We start from the raw sequence: 16200 nt of genomic DNA on the forward strand, positions 1-16200 counted from the left end.
TCCATATTGCTAAACGTTTTTAACAATTTTTTTTTAAATTAAAAAAAATCTCTGTATGAAGCCTGATCTGGTCTCTTTTGCCCAGGTTGATACTTATTTTAGCAGCTGTATATTATCTGTCCTTGAGAAAAAGTTGCAGTTCGGTTTCGAACGGGAACATAACATTTTGGCACCCACCATTGAGACACGTCTACACAATACCTTTCAAGATTAAACTTAGGTAGATCATTCTTTTGGAATGTTACCTGCAGATTCGTCAAATTAGGCCAGAGTTATCAATGATTGAAAACAGCTCTTTCTCTGCAAAATTAGATTGAATCATAATCCCAGAGTCACCATTGTTGTGGAGGGAAGGGGAACAAAATGTGGGGTGGAAAGAGGTACGGGAGGTGTGTTCGGGAGGCAAAGATGAGGGGAGTAGGAAAGTTTGAGCAGTTTATTACACTCACAAAAAGTCCACTCACCATTTAGCCATAAAACATCTTACAGCTAAACACCAAAAAAGCCTTCACACTTTAACACACAGCACTTTAAAAATACAAATCTACTGCCTTAGACAGTGTTTGTTTGCTTAGACCCTATGGAAAATTCACCTAGACTTAGGCAGTCATTAATTTTATATAGTGTCCCTGGGCTTGCATGGTCAAGATGGTACTTAGGTGACCAATGGAATCCCTTTCTCTTCTTTATTAATGTCTTTGAAGACTGTAGGACACTTTAGAGCACATCTCTAGGTCAGATCCTCTGTTTTGTTTGCTGGTAGAACAACCCACATGAATTTGGATTTTGGTGCTCGGTGGGATTTTTGCAGCTGGACCCATCTTCCCAAGTTCTGACCCAGACCAGTCCAACGTGAGCGATCCAGTTCTGACTGGTGCATGAAACAGGAGGCATCCCAGACCCTCTGGAACTGTGACGAGCTATTACGGTTGTTCTAGAACACCTTTTATTGAATCCCTCAGCCCCCTCCCACACTCCAACAATGCAGAACCCCTGCTTGGGTTCTTGCCTTTCCTGATGTGTCTGGGTATTTGGATATCCTGTCTCCCATGTTAAGAGTTTAGGGTTGGCCATTAGTAGCAGCTTCTATCTCTGGCATGTCCTCTCTTGCCCCGGCACTGCCTTCTTACTCCCCCCTCAAGGGAACATGAATGCAGGGGCAGTAACCGAAAACAAACCGGGATCTGTGAACCCAAGAGTGCGTGGTGGGTCCTTTGTCACCCCTGGCATTTTGATGAATTGAAGTAAGCAACTGTGCTCCATCCAACCTTATATAAACATTGTGGCCTTGATTTCCACAAGATCCAATGGGTGCTGTACAACTTGGTACTGCGCTTGCAGGCTTTTATAATGGTAAGTAAATAGATGCCATGCTTTACGTCACTTTGTGCCACCGTAGCGCCCTCACAACACCTTATTGAGTAATTCTGATAGTTTGATGTTTGGAAAGGACATTATACAACTTCTTGTGTGCATGAAAGTATTTTTTCCAGCATCACTGAATGAATGAGACATGAGACAAACCTGTTCTCCTTTTTGTGAAGCATTTATAAAGGGTTGTTGAAAAAAAACCAGAAAGAAATTGACAAATTGGCAACATTTCTGATGCACACAAAAATATGGCAGTTCACAGTGTGTAAATCTGGTATATTTAACATTTCACAGCACATGGCTCTTGCAGAAGATGGCCTCAGCATCTGCATCAACAATGATGTACTTGCAGCTGGTGGCAATAAAAATTGGTTGAGAAGGTTTCAGTGAAGGGATGAACTACCAGAAATAAAACCCCACTTGGCCTATTTAGACCTACAGTCATGGGGAATGTGAATGAGAGTTGAGTAATGTCATATGCCAACAGAAAGACTTTAGAGACAACAGAGCTTTAGAACTTAGGCATACAAAGGTGGTCCATTCAACCAAGGGCTTCTTTTTCACACGGCGATGCTGTTCTCCACCAAGGGGGGGTCTTGGTAGTAGTACTTCAGTGGCAGGTCTTGGTTCCTCTTTTGGATCTCAGCAGAGATCTTACTCAGCTTTTCCTGGAAAGCCTTGATGCATTTTTCTGCCTTCTCCTCAGTGAAGAGCTGGTTTGGATAGTTTCCTAGCGGGACCTTCAAGACAAGAAAAATAAACATTTTCTCTTTGTTGAATCAAAGAAGCTTGGAAGCTAGCACATTTTGAAGGTGCTCCTACCTCACATCTCCTTGCCCCATCCACCAGCACAGTCTGGGTGCACACCCAACATTAAGACACAGTAAGGAAGCTCTACCTAATACGAGTAGTACCAGAGTGCAGCCATCAACAACAGCCCTCCCTGAATGCTCCAACAATGGGAGAGACTGATGACCCATTTCAAAGAGGTATCTGCAAACCTCAACTACCTGCACGGTTGGCTTGCTTTATGAGTGTACGGGATTCACACGAGGAGACCTTGCACTGAGAAGCTGATGTACCAGGGGCGGCCTTAAGCATGTGCAAGCTGTGCACCTGCAATGGCCACCAAACCCCAAGGGCCACCACGCCAATATATATCCTTAATATAATAATCTGCGGAGGATGGATACATATTTGCGTGGCGGCCGCTGGCAGGGATTTGGCAGCCTCCGGCTCTGTTCCACTTCCAAACACCCTGCCCCCCTCTTCACTGGCCTCCGCGCTCTGCCATGCCCGGACCTCCTCTTCCGGGGCTTCCTGCCCAGGGCCACCATGAGCCTAGAGCCACCCCTGGATGTACCATGGCATCCCTGCTACTTATCCTCCATGGAGGAACCCCTTTCGCAAACCCCAGCAATATTTGGGATGTTGCCTGCTACTTCCTACAAAGTCAAGGGATTTATTTCTGCCTCTGGCACACATATGTTGGTGGGGATCGCACGAATAACAAGTGGCTGTCCCCAGGCAGACAACAAACCCTGGCATCCTTTGCGGTCCCCATGATTGAGTTATACTGAACATGAGTAAATACCACTCACGTGATATGGAGTGGGTGTACCGTGGCAGCTTCTTTCATCACAGATGGTTGCCCAGAACAAGACTTCACTATCTATCCACTCCTCTTCAAAGCTTTTATCAGTAAAATACTGGACCTCATCAAGACCTTCTGCCCAGCATGCTAGCAGTGAGCAGATGAGACACCAATCATCCTGAAGTTAAAAAACCCAAACAGGCCTAGACATTTCTGAACTAGAATCTTGTCTCCAAGCCTTCGCGAATGGGATGCTGATGAACCAGCTGAAGCGCCGCTCATTTTAATCAGAGATCCTCAACTACAGTGAATGGAAGAATTATCAACCTACAACTCCCTGGATTCTAGATCTTTGGAGAACCCCCTCTTCCACTAAATCAACTGAAGTAAACTCCCTTCACAACATCAACTGAAGTAAAAAACTTCAAAGTGATCATTATTTCCAGAGTATAACTCTTCCCTCAAGTTAACCAGGCTAAAAGAAGTGCCTTCTACCCCAAGACACCCTCTGGTGCATTGTCCAGGACCATGACCTTGCCACAAATGTTCCAGGGTATAAACATTGTATTTCAGCTGTGGCTGAACTTTGTACATCTAAACATTGTGGCACTCTTGAGCAAATAGAAATTTACAATTGCTTTCCAGCAGTACACCTGGAAACCTTTTGCTGTACACATTTTTCAGCTGTACTTCTTGACAGCGTTGTGAATTCCTGAAATTGATGAACAAATCTGATGTTGTGGGCCTGTGGGTACAGGTTCACAACTTTGTAAACTGGACCCTAAATGTAGTTTTTCTTTCACCAATGCACGCATGGCTTGAAGCTTTGCAAGTTTTCATTACATCTATCTAGAAGAGAACATTCCATTTCCCTCCAAAGACCCAGACACAAAAAGGGGAGTTTATCTCCATCGGTGCCCCAAGTATATTCTTGCCAAGTACAACAAATAGAGGTAACATCTCACTGAGAATGCGTAAGGCAAACTGGAACCTGCTCAATGTTTACCATATCTGGAGCCGGGCGTGTTTGTATCCAGTCCAGCACCATCATCCGGCAGGTACTGCTCACTTCTGGCAGGGTCTTGAGAATGTCCTCATACGTTGCAGTCCCCTTGGACTTGGGCGGTGGATTCCTCATCGTGGAGGGAGCATTCGGCATCCAGCAGAAGAAATCAAACTAATGAATGAAGTGAGAGAATCTCAATATGGTCATGGGTACTGATTTTTTTTAAAGCAGTATTAACTATGTTAGGGACAAGTTGCAATTGATATCATTTCAAGAATGACTGCCCATTGGGAAATTATACATTATCCAACCTCTATTGATAGTATCAGAAGGGCCTCAAATGGCAAGCCAGTTGGCCTCACCCAATCCCAGATCTACCTGTGAATTGTTGATAGAAGCATGTTTGGCTGAACAGGTGTAGATAATCATAGTCAGATACTTGACCAACTCTGCGCGAGTCTTGAAAGCGGAAGGAACCCCTGCATGGTAAAAACATGTTTACTGTAAGTAAGAACATAGATGCCCAGTTTTAAAACATGTTAGAGTTTTATTATTCCAGGTCCAATTTTGCAGATGAAATGACCAACACAGTGAACTTCACTTAGAACCTTCCTTTAAGCTGTTCATTTGAATCAGTTCTTTAAACAGAGTTACTTCCATTTCTCCTCCCTACAGAAGTCGCTGAAACAGATATTTTACATGGAAAAAAAGTTAATAATGAAGCATTGTAGCCTACTGCTGAAAGTTGTCACTTTTCTAAAATCAATTTGAGGAACAAAGAACATATCACACATAGGACATTGGAATGTTGGTATGCCAGCTGAGGACAGTGGAGCGGCTATTATTATTATGTTTCTTATATAGCGCCTGAATCGACCCCCTAAGGGGTATCTCCGCGCTTGCCTTGGGAACCCGTCCTGGCTTTTCCCTGTGAGATAGCCCCTACAGGGCATCCCCAAGGTGAAAGCCAGGCATCCCGCAGCGGGGGGGGGCGTTGTGGAGATTAAGCAAGCTTAATGCCCAGAGTTGCAGAGTGTGAACCCATGATTAGGTCAGGCACCGAAGCGAGAATTATCGAGTCCATGGACATTTGAGCTCAAGACCCTGCCGCGTCGGGAATTGAACCCTGGTCCCGGGTCTGACCTCTGCTTCAGGGTCTGCCTGCTCTAACCAGTGAGCCACACTTCTCCACTGACTCACATCAATATTGGTTATTATTGGCCATCTGATCCATCATTCCAATGATTGTCTTTCTATTTCTTCCTATTTAATTTAGAAAATCCATTCCTCAGTCAGTGTAATGTCAGTAGGAAATGGGATATTATTTTGGGAAAAGGATACCATCTCAATACATTTCCACTGAGTAGGTTAAAACACAGTTCTGAGAGAATCTGCTCAACCCATTGTAGCTGTAGAAGAAGCAGGAGGAAAGCTCCAGCAAAGTGGTTGCTACAAACAGTGCTAAAGTAACAAACACACCACAACAAAATACCCAAACCAATTTCGAAACATAGAAATATTTTATGACAAAATTGACACCAAGATCCTAAAAATAGGTAAAGGGGAACATGTGATATGATTTCTTTATATTTTAGGAGATAAATTGCCAATAAAAAGACATTCATCAATCAAAAGTCACTGTTTGCTTTTGACCGGGACCTACTTGCAACTTCAGGCTGATTGTGATGGAGCTGAAGTCAGATCAACTTATTCTTTTTGATGGAAGCCAAAATCTTCCTCCAATGCACGGTTCAAGTGTATGGCTGGTGAGGGCCGCATGAAGTGGTTGGTTTTAACGCTCCATGGGAAACAAACTTGGATTTTGTAGCTGGCAAGGCCACATTGGTGTTCAGAAAGATTGGCCTCCTCATCCTGGTCCAATGTTTTACCTTTAAACTTGGTCCATTTTTTTGAAGATGAAATCCTACAGGGGCAAGGCTGAATGCTGCTGTTTTCCCAGGTTCAGGAATGTTCTAGGGAAGTGGTGGAGGAGGTGCCAGATTTAACCTATGCGCTAGCTAGTGATTGGAGTAATTCAACCACCTAATGCCAACTATTTTCTTGCGTTCCCTCTGCATCGCTTTGCAGCACATCCTCTTTGCCTTCTGCAAAGTTACGCAGGCATCCCCTTTTCAAGATGCGTCACCCATGCTGCCATAAGGCAGTCCTCTTTTTAAAAATTTTTTTTTAGTTCAAAGTATTTTATTGAATTTTTTTTTTTTTTAGCTCATAAGCCATTTTTTTACTTAGGTGAACAAACAACGAGGTCGGAGCTCACCTCATAGACGCCAGACGCCCTGGGAATCATCTCTCTCTCGTTCTCCCTTGCGGGGAACCCAGTTAGCTGCCACACAGCCCAGCTGTCATTTCCCCCCGCCGCAAGCGCCGAAAACCACCTGGCGCACCCGCAGAGCGGGGGGAACCTAGCCCAGAGAACTGCAACTCCCAGACGCCTTCATCAGGGACACGCCCCTAAACGCGCCCGGAGGCGCTAGAAAAGGGCGTCCTATCTCCCGCCTCGCGGGACGCGCGCGGGAGCGTCGCCGGGCTAAGCCCGGGCAAAGGGCGGGCCCTCTGTGGCCCTCAGAGGACCTGAGGAGGACGGGGCGGGCCACCCCCCCTTGGCTTTCACACCTGATATTACATCACGAAGGTAAAGACTACTTCTCATGCATCTGTTGGTATTCCCATATTATCATGACTTCTAAAGTGGTTCACCCAGCTAGCGTAGCAGGAACTGGGCAAAAGTTTTCTTGGTTAGACGAGCTAAACCTCTTATGCCAAACCACCTATGCACCATCAGAAACCCCCCTTTCGCCCAAAAGCGACATCATACTACCAGTTAAGTCTACTCTTTCGGAGCAGCCCACTTTACTCAATAAAACTTGTACTCCTCATATCGCACCCCCCCAGGTCTCATCGGTGAAAAGGACTCAAACACCGCCTCCAGCCTCATGCATTGTTAATTCTCCAACGATTCCATCGCCTCTTGAGGCCCAAGATCCCTTAAGCCCTCCTATACACCCGCATATATTACCGCTCATTGAAAAATTGCTTAGCTCTCTGATAGCCCCGTTGGTGGAAAAAATTAACATGTTAGGGGATAGGCTTACTGGATTAGAGTCAGCAATCAAGTCAAATTTGTCGGCTGACAAACACTGTGACACATTCAACCGTCCAAAGTCACCTCCTACTCACGAAGGCTTTAAACGGGATAAAAGCTGCCAAATACAATTAACTGGCCCTAGTACAGTGGGGCAAAAAGTAACCAAACACTCTCCAAGTGTCTCCTTTCCCCAGTTGACCACACCTAGAGCAGCTCATGATAAGATTAAATCAATCCATCTACCACCAGAAGCGGCCCCATTCGTGTGCATACTTGCTGGCGTCCCTGCCCTTCCACCTGGAAAAATTGAGAGCCAACATGACTTACTTAACAAAACCAAATTCTGGCTGTCAAAAAATAGGCCACTGCCTCGTCACCTATATGGAGCAATAAGGAGCGTCAGGAGGGTGGACTGGCTGGGTTCTCTTCATAAGGATCTTCCTGGGGACCTGGTACTCGTGAGATTCAGAGATACAAACATTGTCCCTTACTTGAAAACCTGGCCGCCACAAGAGACAGACGGCCCAATATCTATATGGGACTTATATGACTTCTATCCCTCAATCCCTGGTTTTCCCCCTTTTTTGAAATCATACCCTACATGATTGGTCTATATCATGATCTTTTTGGGAAATACTGGGAGTGGTAATAACTAATTCTAACCCCCATTTTTCACCATCTCAACCCGGGGGTGGAAGGGAATAAATTATGTTTGGGACCCGGTCCTATTGTTTTTGGATCAGATTGGACTTGGCAATCATGGAGTGATGTTGAACTTTGCAAGGTCCTACCTAAATTTACTCCTCTTTTTAGACTTTTTAACCTTTTTAATCTTTTATTTAAGTTGACACTGGTTCTTTGATTTTTCTTTTTAAATGATGATCATCTTTTTCTTTACCCTTTTATTTGAATGAATTTGTCTAAATGTACTGTATTATTTTTTCTATTGCTGTATGCTTATATGATATTCTTTGGTAATATCGAATAAAGCTTATTTTGATTTGATTTGATTTGAATTCTCCTCCCACCTGTAGGGGCAAAACTGTTTTGCCCTCCTACTGTGACTGGAGTCTGGCATTTTGAGAGGATCCTGTGAATAAATAGGAGAAGCCCTTCTTCCCTCTGATTTGCCAACTGTTTCTGTTCAGTCCCAGAAACCTAATCTATGCTAAGTGGTCATCAGGTAACATCCACTAGCACTTCTTGGGCTCGGAGGCAGGCCATTGTCTTCTGAGCCATGGTTGTTAACTGTCCCACCCATTAATGTATAGTTCAGCTTTGGATGTGTGATGACTGGCTGAACTGGTCTTAAGCCAATTCTGGCTTAGCTAGCCCAAAGTACATTCTTATAAGGTTACTTTTCTGCTTAAGTTATCAAAAATCTGATTTCAACATTAAATCAGATTTTAAAAACTAATCAAAAAAAGATTTTGAAGCATTTTTATTTTTTTTCCAAAGCGGAGATAATGAATTAAGATTTTAATTCCATCGCAGTTCACTTAAGGAACCGTCCATAAGCTTAGTTAGGTAAACATCTAAAAGGCCTACACAGTGAAGTAGTTTACAACTTTCACTTCCCTGTTAGTACACACTACCTCAAATAAGTAGAATGCCCTGTTTTTATATATTAGCACCCTGCTCTATGGGCTGATAAGGTGCACCCAAGGAATATACAAAAATATGCTTTTCCTAATACCAAAGGCATTTTTACCTACCATGTGTCACTGCAGTGTATTTAAAATGCAACACAACCTGAGCAAAGTGAAGCTCTTGGCAGACATTTTTTGTCATGTATGTGGGAGTTGTAACTACACACTGCACATACATGACATTTAACTTCTCATGCCATAGATGCATTTTAAGCACCATTTACAATGGACTTTAGATAAGTTACATAGGGAGTCCGGCACATTCTTTAGAGCGTAAGCTCAGATACTTCACTAGTGTTTAGCGGTAGTAAAGTGAACAGAGCCCTAAAGCCAGAAAAAATTGGGTTCAGAAAAAGGAGAAAAACTAGGTGACTATGCAGAAAATGTAGATTCGATAAAATATTCAGATAGCATTGTCTGCCAGATTCATCAATGTCTCGATTTGCGAGTCCTTAATAGCAATTATTAAGGATTCGCTATTAAGGACTCGCAAATCGGGATTCATGTAGAAATTGCAATATATATTGCGATTCCTACAGCCTCCTTATTTGCGATTAGCAAATTGCAAATCGCAAATAAGGAGTAACTCCCCATTCATTCCTATGGGCCTAAAGGCCCATAGGAATGAATGGAGAGTAAATCCTTATTTGCGATTAGCAATTTGCTAATCGCAAATAAGAATGCGATTCCAAGGGTGCCAGGGGTGGCCAAAGGACACCCTGTAGCACCCCTGAAATGAAAATGTAGCCTGATGTTGCGCACATACAAGTTCAAAGAACATGTGTGTGTGTAACATACCACTTAGAAAAATGCACTAAAGTGCATTTTTCTAAGTTTTCGCTATTTACCACAAAGTCAGACTTCGCGGTAAATAGCGGCCAGAAACTGTAATTTGGCAAATTTTAAAAGGTTCATGAATAGCATTCAAGGAATCTCAAATTGAGATTCCTTAAATGCGATCGCAATTTGATTATTCGCAGTTATTTGCGATTTGTCAAATTGCGAGTTCATGAACCATTGATGAATCTCAAATGCCATTTTTGCGGGCGCAAACGGCCGAATGCGATTTGCACCGTTTGGGCTTACAAAAATGCTTGATGAATCTACCTGTGTATCCCTTCTCCCTTCAATTTTTGCCTATAATAATTGGCAAAGCCCTCAGTAGCAGGCTATAACCCTTTAATATATAGCCTACTACAGAAGGGATGTAATGCTCGAAGACCATTCCAGAAGTTGAGATCAGTGTTTTAAATAATGGACAAAAGTAAATTAAACTTTCGAATGAAGGAGAGTGCTTATACAAATAAGCCTGTGTGCACCCTCAGTCAAGCTGTTATTTTCTATAGAGATCCCAACAATCCTATGCTGCAATACAAAGTGTGTAATATATGATTGCCAAAAAGATTTACACATTATTTCAGAGGTGCATCATTTAGGTGTGTACAGAAAATAACTTCAGAAAAGGGCACTTCCTGAGAGTATAGCAGATTAACTTATGTCAGAAATAATGACTGGGGAGAAGACAAGGCCTGGCTGTAAATGCTCTGGTGGGACAATAGAGAACAATGGGCCTTAAACATTACTGGGAATTAACCGGAGACATCATGTACCCTGAAGTCAGTAAGTTCAGTGCAACAACAGAAGAGGGATTGTTTTAATAGTAAGTTACAGCTGAGTGTTTTCGGAAATAGTGTGGAATTTTATTTTAGAACACGGCTCAAGTATTTTGTGTGGAGGGTGACAAGAGGTTCTAAAATGGCTTTGTGATGGGCACTGTCATTTTTTTTTAAGTTCATGAAATGCCAAAAATGTGAAAGAGAAATCCTGAAGAAGAATTCTCAGCGGTTTCTAAAATCAAAAGATTTATTTTATTTACGATTTATGCAATATTACCTGCCATTTCAGACAGTCTTGAGCAAGTATACGAAAGAGAAAACAAAAATTGGCAAAGCCCATAAACATGACCTTAGCAGGCAGGCATTTTTAATTTCGTTTTTTTGCAAACATATGCAGTGTGTGGTAAAAGCAAAAAAAAAGTAAAGCTTTCTAAAATTTGCAGGCACCCGCTTTGTAAAATCTACGTTGTGATGTACCGCGATCATTTTGATCGCGTGGTAACATCATACATCCGTTCATCTTTTCTTTTTTCCCTTAAAAGTGGGTGCCTGCAAATTTTAGAAAGCTTTACTTTTTTTTTGCTTTTACCACACACTGCATATGTTTGCAAAAAAACGAAATTAAAAATGCCTGCCTGCTAAGGTCATGTTTATGGGCTTTGCCAATTTTTGTTTTCTCTTTCGTATACTTGCGGATGTATGATGTTACCACGCGATCAAAATGATCGCGGTACATCACAACGTAGATTTTACAAAGCAAGTCGTTACCACGACTTGCGCTGTAGGGTGCTGGATTTAGGAATAGTATAATTTACTATTCCAACTCCAGCCTACGTACAGTAGGGAAGGTGTTGGAATAGTACATCTACTATTCCTTAGTCTAGAGCGCCCTCCAGTGCAAGTCCTGGTAACGACTTGCGTTTTAAAATCTACAATGTGATGGCACTGCGGTGTTTTGACCACGTTGTAAAGGTTGTTTATCGGCTGCGGATATGAGAGTAAACGATATCTTTCGAAGTACAATACTACCAGCAGCACAAGTGGGAAGACCACCTGGGACATGCGGTCAAGGCCGGAAGTCAAATTTGAATGTCACGTCAACGGACAATGGCTGAAGAAGGTTGATCCAAAGCCCCAATATCTATGGAACTACACACATTTTTTATTTATGAACTTTTGTTATTGCGTGAGGTTGGTGATACAACTAAAACTGTCTAAAGGTCAGCCATAACAACTAACACCACTATCTATGCAGGCAATCCAGAGGTTAACTGACCTGTTGAGGCATCTGCCTAATACAGATGTTCCCTTTACCCGTGTGGCTAAGTTTAACCAGGGCGTTTGGCCTAATACCAACACATGGTAGCCCAGACCCTACCTGAGGATTCTCTTGATAGGAAGGCTCTGGTAAAGATTTCTTCCACCCAGGCCTGCAGCTCAGAATCCCTCTGGACAGAGCGGTCATCCTGGTAGTAGCAGTCGACGATGGAAGACACAAAGCTAGAAAAGAAAGCAGCACAAAGTCACGAAAACCAGACCCATCTTTCAGAAACTTAAGCTGAAAATCAAGGGAGCAGTGTGTAAAAACTTTAAACTTGGGGAGTCCCTTGGACATGCTGCCTCATTCTGAGACTTTTTCCACAACTTCAGGGGACTGGAGGGAGGGTTCAGGGTGTTCCTTACCAGCCTTTCAGATACAGATGCAAAACTCAGGGAAGGGTCAACAATACTTAGGTCTGCCCCCAGCTTCCGAAACCCCCCTGCATGTGCTGCTTGCTACATGAGCGCTGGGACACCTCTGTTGTTGAGGTAGCTGTTTGCGCTTTATAAACTCAATATTATTATTATGGCCCCACATTCAGAAATGATTCGCTGAATCTAGCCCCGCCATGGGGTACTGGCCGAGCCATGATGTGATCATCGAAGACTATGTTGTAATTTGGGAGCGTGCCTGGGTCCACACATTCACAGCGGGATGGTCAGAACTTGGCGTAAGTAGATGGCCACACTGGTCAGAAGCAGACAGACAAAGATGGAGGGATCAGAGGTCAGATTTAGAAAGATATGCAAGGCTCAGATAGTGGAGGGTCACACGGTCATTCAGGACAGAGTCAGGAAAATCACGAGAGAGCAGAGAGCCCCACCTTCACATTCAGGACAGAGTCAGATAGAGTAATAGGTGCCAGAGAGCTAACCGTCACATTCAGAACAGGAGGCAGCAGCGGGCCATGCCACAAGATTCTTGAAACAGATGGTACAGGAAATGGTGGAGAGCTTTGACACATTCAGGTTGGTGTCTGGCAGGAGGCAGCAGCAAGGGATCAAACTATTCCATTCAGAGCCGCCAGGCAAGGCGGGAGGCAACAGAGTCCTATGCCACCATATTGATGTCAGGCAAGACAAGAAGCAGCGGACGGCCATCCCACCTCATTGATGTCAGGGTCAGGCAAGATAAGAAGCAGCGGACGGCCATGCCACCACTTTCATGCCAGGCAAGATAAGAAGCAGCAGGCGGCCATGCCACCACATTCATGTCAGAGTCAGGCAAGACAAGAAGCAGCAGACAGCAATGCCACCACATTCATGTCAGGGTCAGGCAAGACAAGAAGCAGCGGATGGCCATGCCACCACTTTCATGCCAGGCAAGACAAGAAGCATCAGACAGACATGCCACCACATTCATGTCAGGGTCAGGCAACACAAGAAGCAGCGGGCGCCCATGCCACCACTTTCATGCCAGGCAAGACCAGAATCAGCAGACAGCCATGCCACCACATTCATGTCAGGGTCAGGCAAGACAAGAAGCAACGGACGGCCATGCCACCACTTTCATGCCAGGCAAGACAAGAAGCATTAGACAGACATGCCACCACATTCATGTCAGGGTCAGGCAACACAAGAAGCAGCGGGCGCCCATGCCACTCCTTTCATGCCAGGCAAGACCAGAATCAGCAGACAGCCATGCCACCACATTCATGTCAGGGTCAGGCAACACAAGAATCAGAGGGCGGCCATTCCACCTCTTTCATGCCAGGCAAGACAAGAAGCAGCAGCCAGCCATGCCACCACATTCATGTCAGGGTCAGGCAAGACAAGAAGCAGCGGGCGGCCATGCCACCACTTTCATGCCAGGCAAGACAAGAAGCAGCAGCCAGCCATGTCACCACATTCATGTCAGGGTCAGGCAAGAGAAGAAGCAGCGGACGGCCATGCCACCACTTTCATGCCAGGCAAGACAAGAAGCAGCAGACAGACATGCCACCACATTCATGTCAGGGTCAGGCAAGACAAGAAGCAGCGGGCGGCCATGCCACCACTTTCATGCCAGGCAAGACAAGAAGCAGCAGACAGCCATGCCACCACATTCATGTCAGGGTCAGGCAAGAGAAGAAGCAGCGGACGGCCATGCCACCACTTTCATGCCAGGCAAGACAAGAAGCAGCAGACAGACATGCCACCACATCTATGTCAGGGTCAGGCAAGACAAGAAGCAGCGGACGGCCATGCCACCACATACAGGACAGGGTCAGGCAAGACCAGAAGCAGCGGGCGGCCATGCCACCACTTTCATGCCAGGCAAGACAAGAAGCAGCAGACAGCCATGCCACCACATTCATGTCAGGGTCATGCAAGACAAGGAGCAGCGGACGGCCATGCCACCACTTTCATGTCACCATTACAAATTAATGGTGTAACCCGCGTAATGCCACAGTACCTGGGGACAATGCATTATGAAAAAGTTGGTCCTTGACTAGCTTCGGAAGAACAAACAATGAGGAAATTTTTTATGATGTGGGGGTTGCCAGAATTGTCAACCACAGGTAATCAATACTATTCAGCTGTAATCACACACCCTGAAAGGCAATTCCTCAAAATACACAATGTGTAAATACAAACTACACCCACAAGGTTTTTACTTGAGTAATTTCATTTTTATGTATATTATTTTCAAATAATATATATAAAAATGAAATTACTCAAGAAAAAAGTGTGGGTGTAGTTTGTATATACACATTGTGTATTTTGAGGAATTGCCTTTCAGGGTGTGTGATTACAGCTGAATAGTATTGATTACCTGTGGTTGACAATTCTGGCAACCCCCACATCATAATAAATTCCCTCATTGTTTGTTCTACCGAAGCTAGTCAAGGACCAACTTTTTTTCATGTACCACTTTCATGTCAGGCAAGGCAAAAAGCAGCAGACAGCCATGCCACCACATACAGGACAGGGCAGGCAAGACAAGAAGCAGTGGACGGCCATGCCACCACATACAAGACATGGTGAGGGAAGACAAGAAGCAGCAGACGGCCATGCCACCACATACAAGACAGGGTCAGGGAAGACAAGAAGCAGCGGAATGCCATGCCACCACATACAGGACAGGGTCAGGGAAGACAAGAAGCAGCGGAATGCCATGCCACCACATACAGGACAGGGTCAAGCAGGTCAAGAGGACGCAGGCCACACCGTCAGTCAGAGCAATGGTATGAACACATCATGGCTGTACGTTGAATAATTGTTGATCATTAATAGGTGGTTTACATTGAGTTACAGACAGACTAGACTTTCAATATTAAGAAGATGTGCCATATGTACCCTTCTTTTATTCCCATTTAAAATACCATGGACATGCCTAGGGTGGACCACGAGTGAACAGGTGAGGGCGAATATGAAGGTTGTTGGAGTGAAATGTGTAGAGTCGATGGCTCTGGCTGTCCTTATCTGCTTTTGAATATTATGTACGAATAGAAGCTCAGAGTGTGAGTCACATCTTTAACACCCTACACTGCATTTTACATTGACTCTAAATATAAAGGAATCAGCAAGGTCCCTACATCATACACCTTAAAACTCATTCACTTAGCACAAGTCTCACTCCTCCCTGCACTTCAATGGCCCTGTGGTGTTTTATCAATCCTCCCAACTAGACGTTTCCCCGCCTAATCTCCCAACCCCAAGCGGCGTTTGAGTTGGTTGTCGGTGTAGTGACAGGCTGTGCTGTGTCTGGTTGGGTGTGTAGACCCTGCATGCACAAACGTCTCACCTCTCAATCGCTGTCCACATCTTCAAGCTGTCGTCTCTGAAGTAATATTTGGGGAGCTTGTCCACTCCTCGAGATGCAAAGGTGTCGGGGGCGCACAGCGAGGTATAGGTCAATATTTCAAGGCCCCTCTGCATATACTCGCGGAAGTGCTCAGAACCAATGGATGAACACTGGGGACATGAAGAAAGAAACCTTAAAGCATGCAACCAGTGCCATTATGAAAGAATACATGGAGGGGCCCAGAGTTTTGCTCAGAAACCTGGGGCCAGCACTCTTGAATGTCAGCCTGCCAAATACCAAGGCTGTGTGGCCTTGATTCCAACTCATGCATGCACCTTTCATCCACCACCAAACACTCCCTGTATTTCATTCTTGTGCATTCCTGCTTTCTCCCTTTGTTACAATGTTTCTGTTTTTCTCTTTCTTTCCCCCCCCCCCCCCCCAAGTGTGTTTTTCTCCCTTTTGCGCTTCATCAAAGTCTGATGAGGAAAAAGAAGTGTTGATCCCCAAAATGAGTACCGCTGAGCGTCACCTGCAACAACCACCTCAAATTAAGCACTGCATGCAACCAGTTGCAGCCACATCCTTAAAACAAGCTGGGGATTTAGAGAACAACCTTGCATGCCAAGGCTCAACATAAACACCAGGAGTAATGACCAATGCATCCTCTTCCGATCCTCCCCCCAAAGGCCACTGTCAACCAGAGAGTATAGTAGGGAAAAGGGTCTGGGCAGAAAAAAGAGCAAGCTCCTGGCCTCGAAGACTGTCAATAGAGGTAAAGTAAAGCCCCCATAAGTTGTATCCACGTTGG

At 44.6% G+C, this 16200-nt stretch overlaps 1 protein-coding gene across 1 annotated transcript in view; it reads right to left on the reverse strand.

The window, feature by feature from the left end:
• Positions 1–1525: 1525 nt before the first annotated feature.
• Positions 1526–16200, reverse strand: part of LOC147678429 (hydroperoxide isomerase ALOXE3-like) — a 167690-nt gene continuing 153015 nt past the window's right edge. Inside the window, exons 10-14 of the mRNA XM_086946025.1 lie at positions 15390–15559; positions 11721–11842; positions 4350–4450; positions 3972–4142; positions 1526–2111 (exon numbers count right to left, since the gene is read on the reverse strand). Coding sequence (XP_086802151.1) covers positions 1932–2111; positions 3972–4142; positions 4350–4450; positions 11721–11842; positions 15390–15559 — 744 coding nt within the window. The 3' untranslated portion in view covers positions 1526–1931. The remainder of the gene's footprint in view (positions 2112–3971; positions 4143–4349; positions 4451–11720; positions 11843–15389; positions 15560–16200) is intronic.

This window comes from Lissotriton vulgaris, chromosome 12 (assembly GCF_964263255.1).
Source record: "Lissotriton vulgaris chromosome 12, aLisVul1.2, whole genome shotgun sequence".
NCBI lineage: Eukaryota > Metazoa > Chordata > Amphibia > Caudata > Salamandridae > Lissotriton > Lissotriton vulgaris.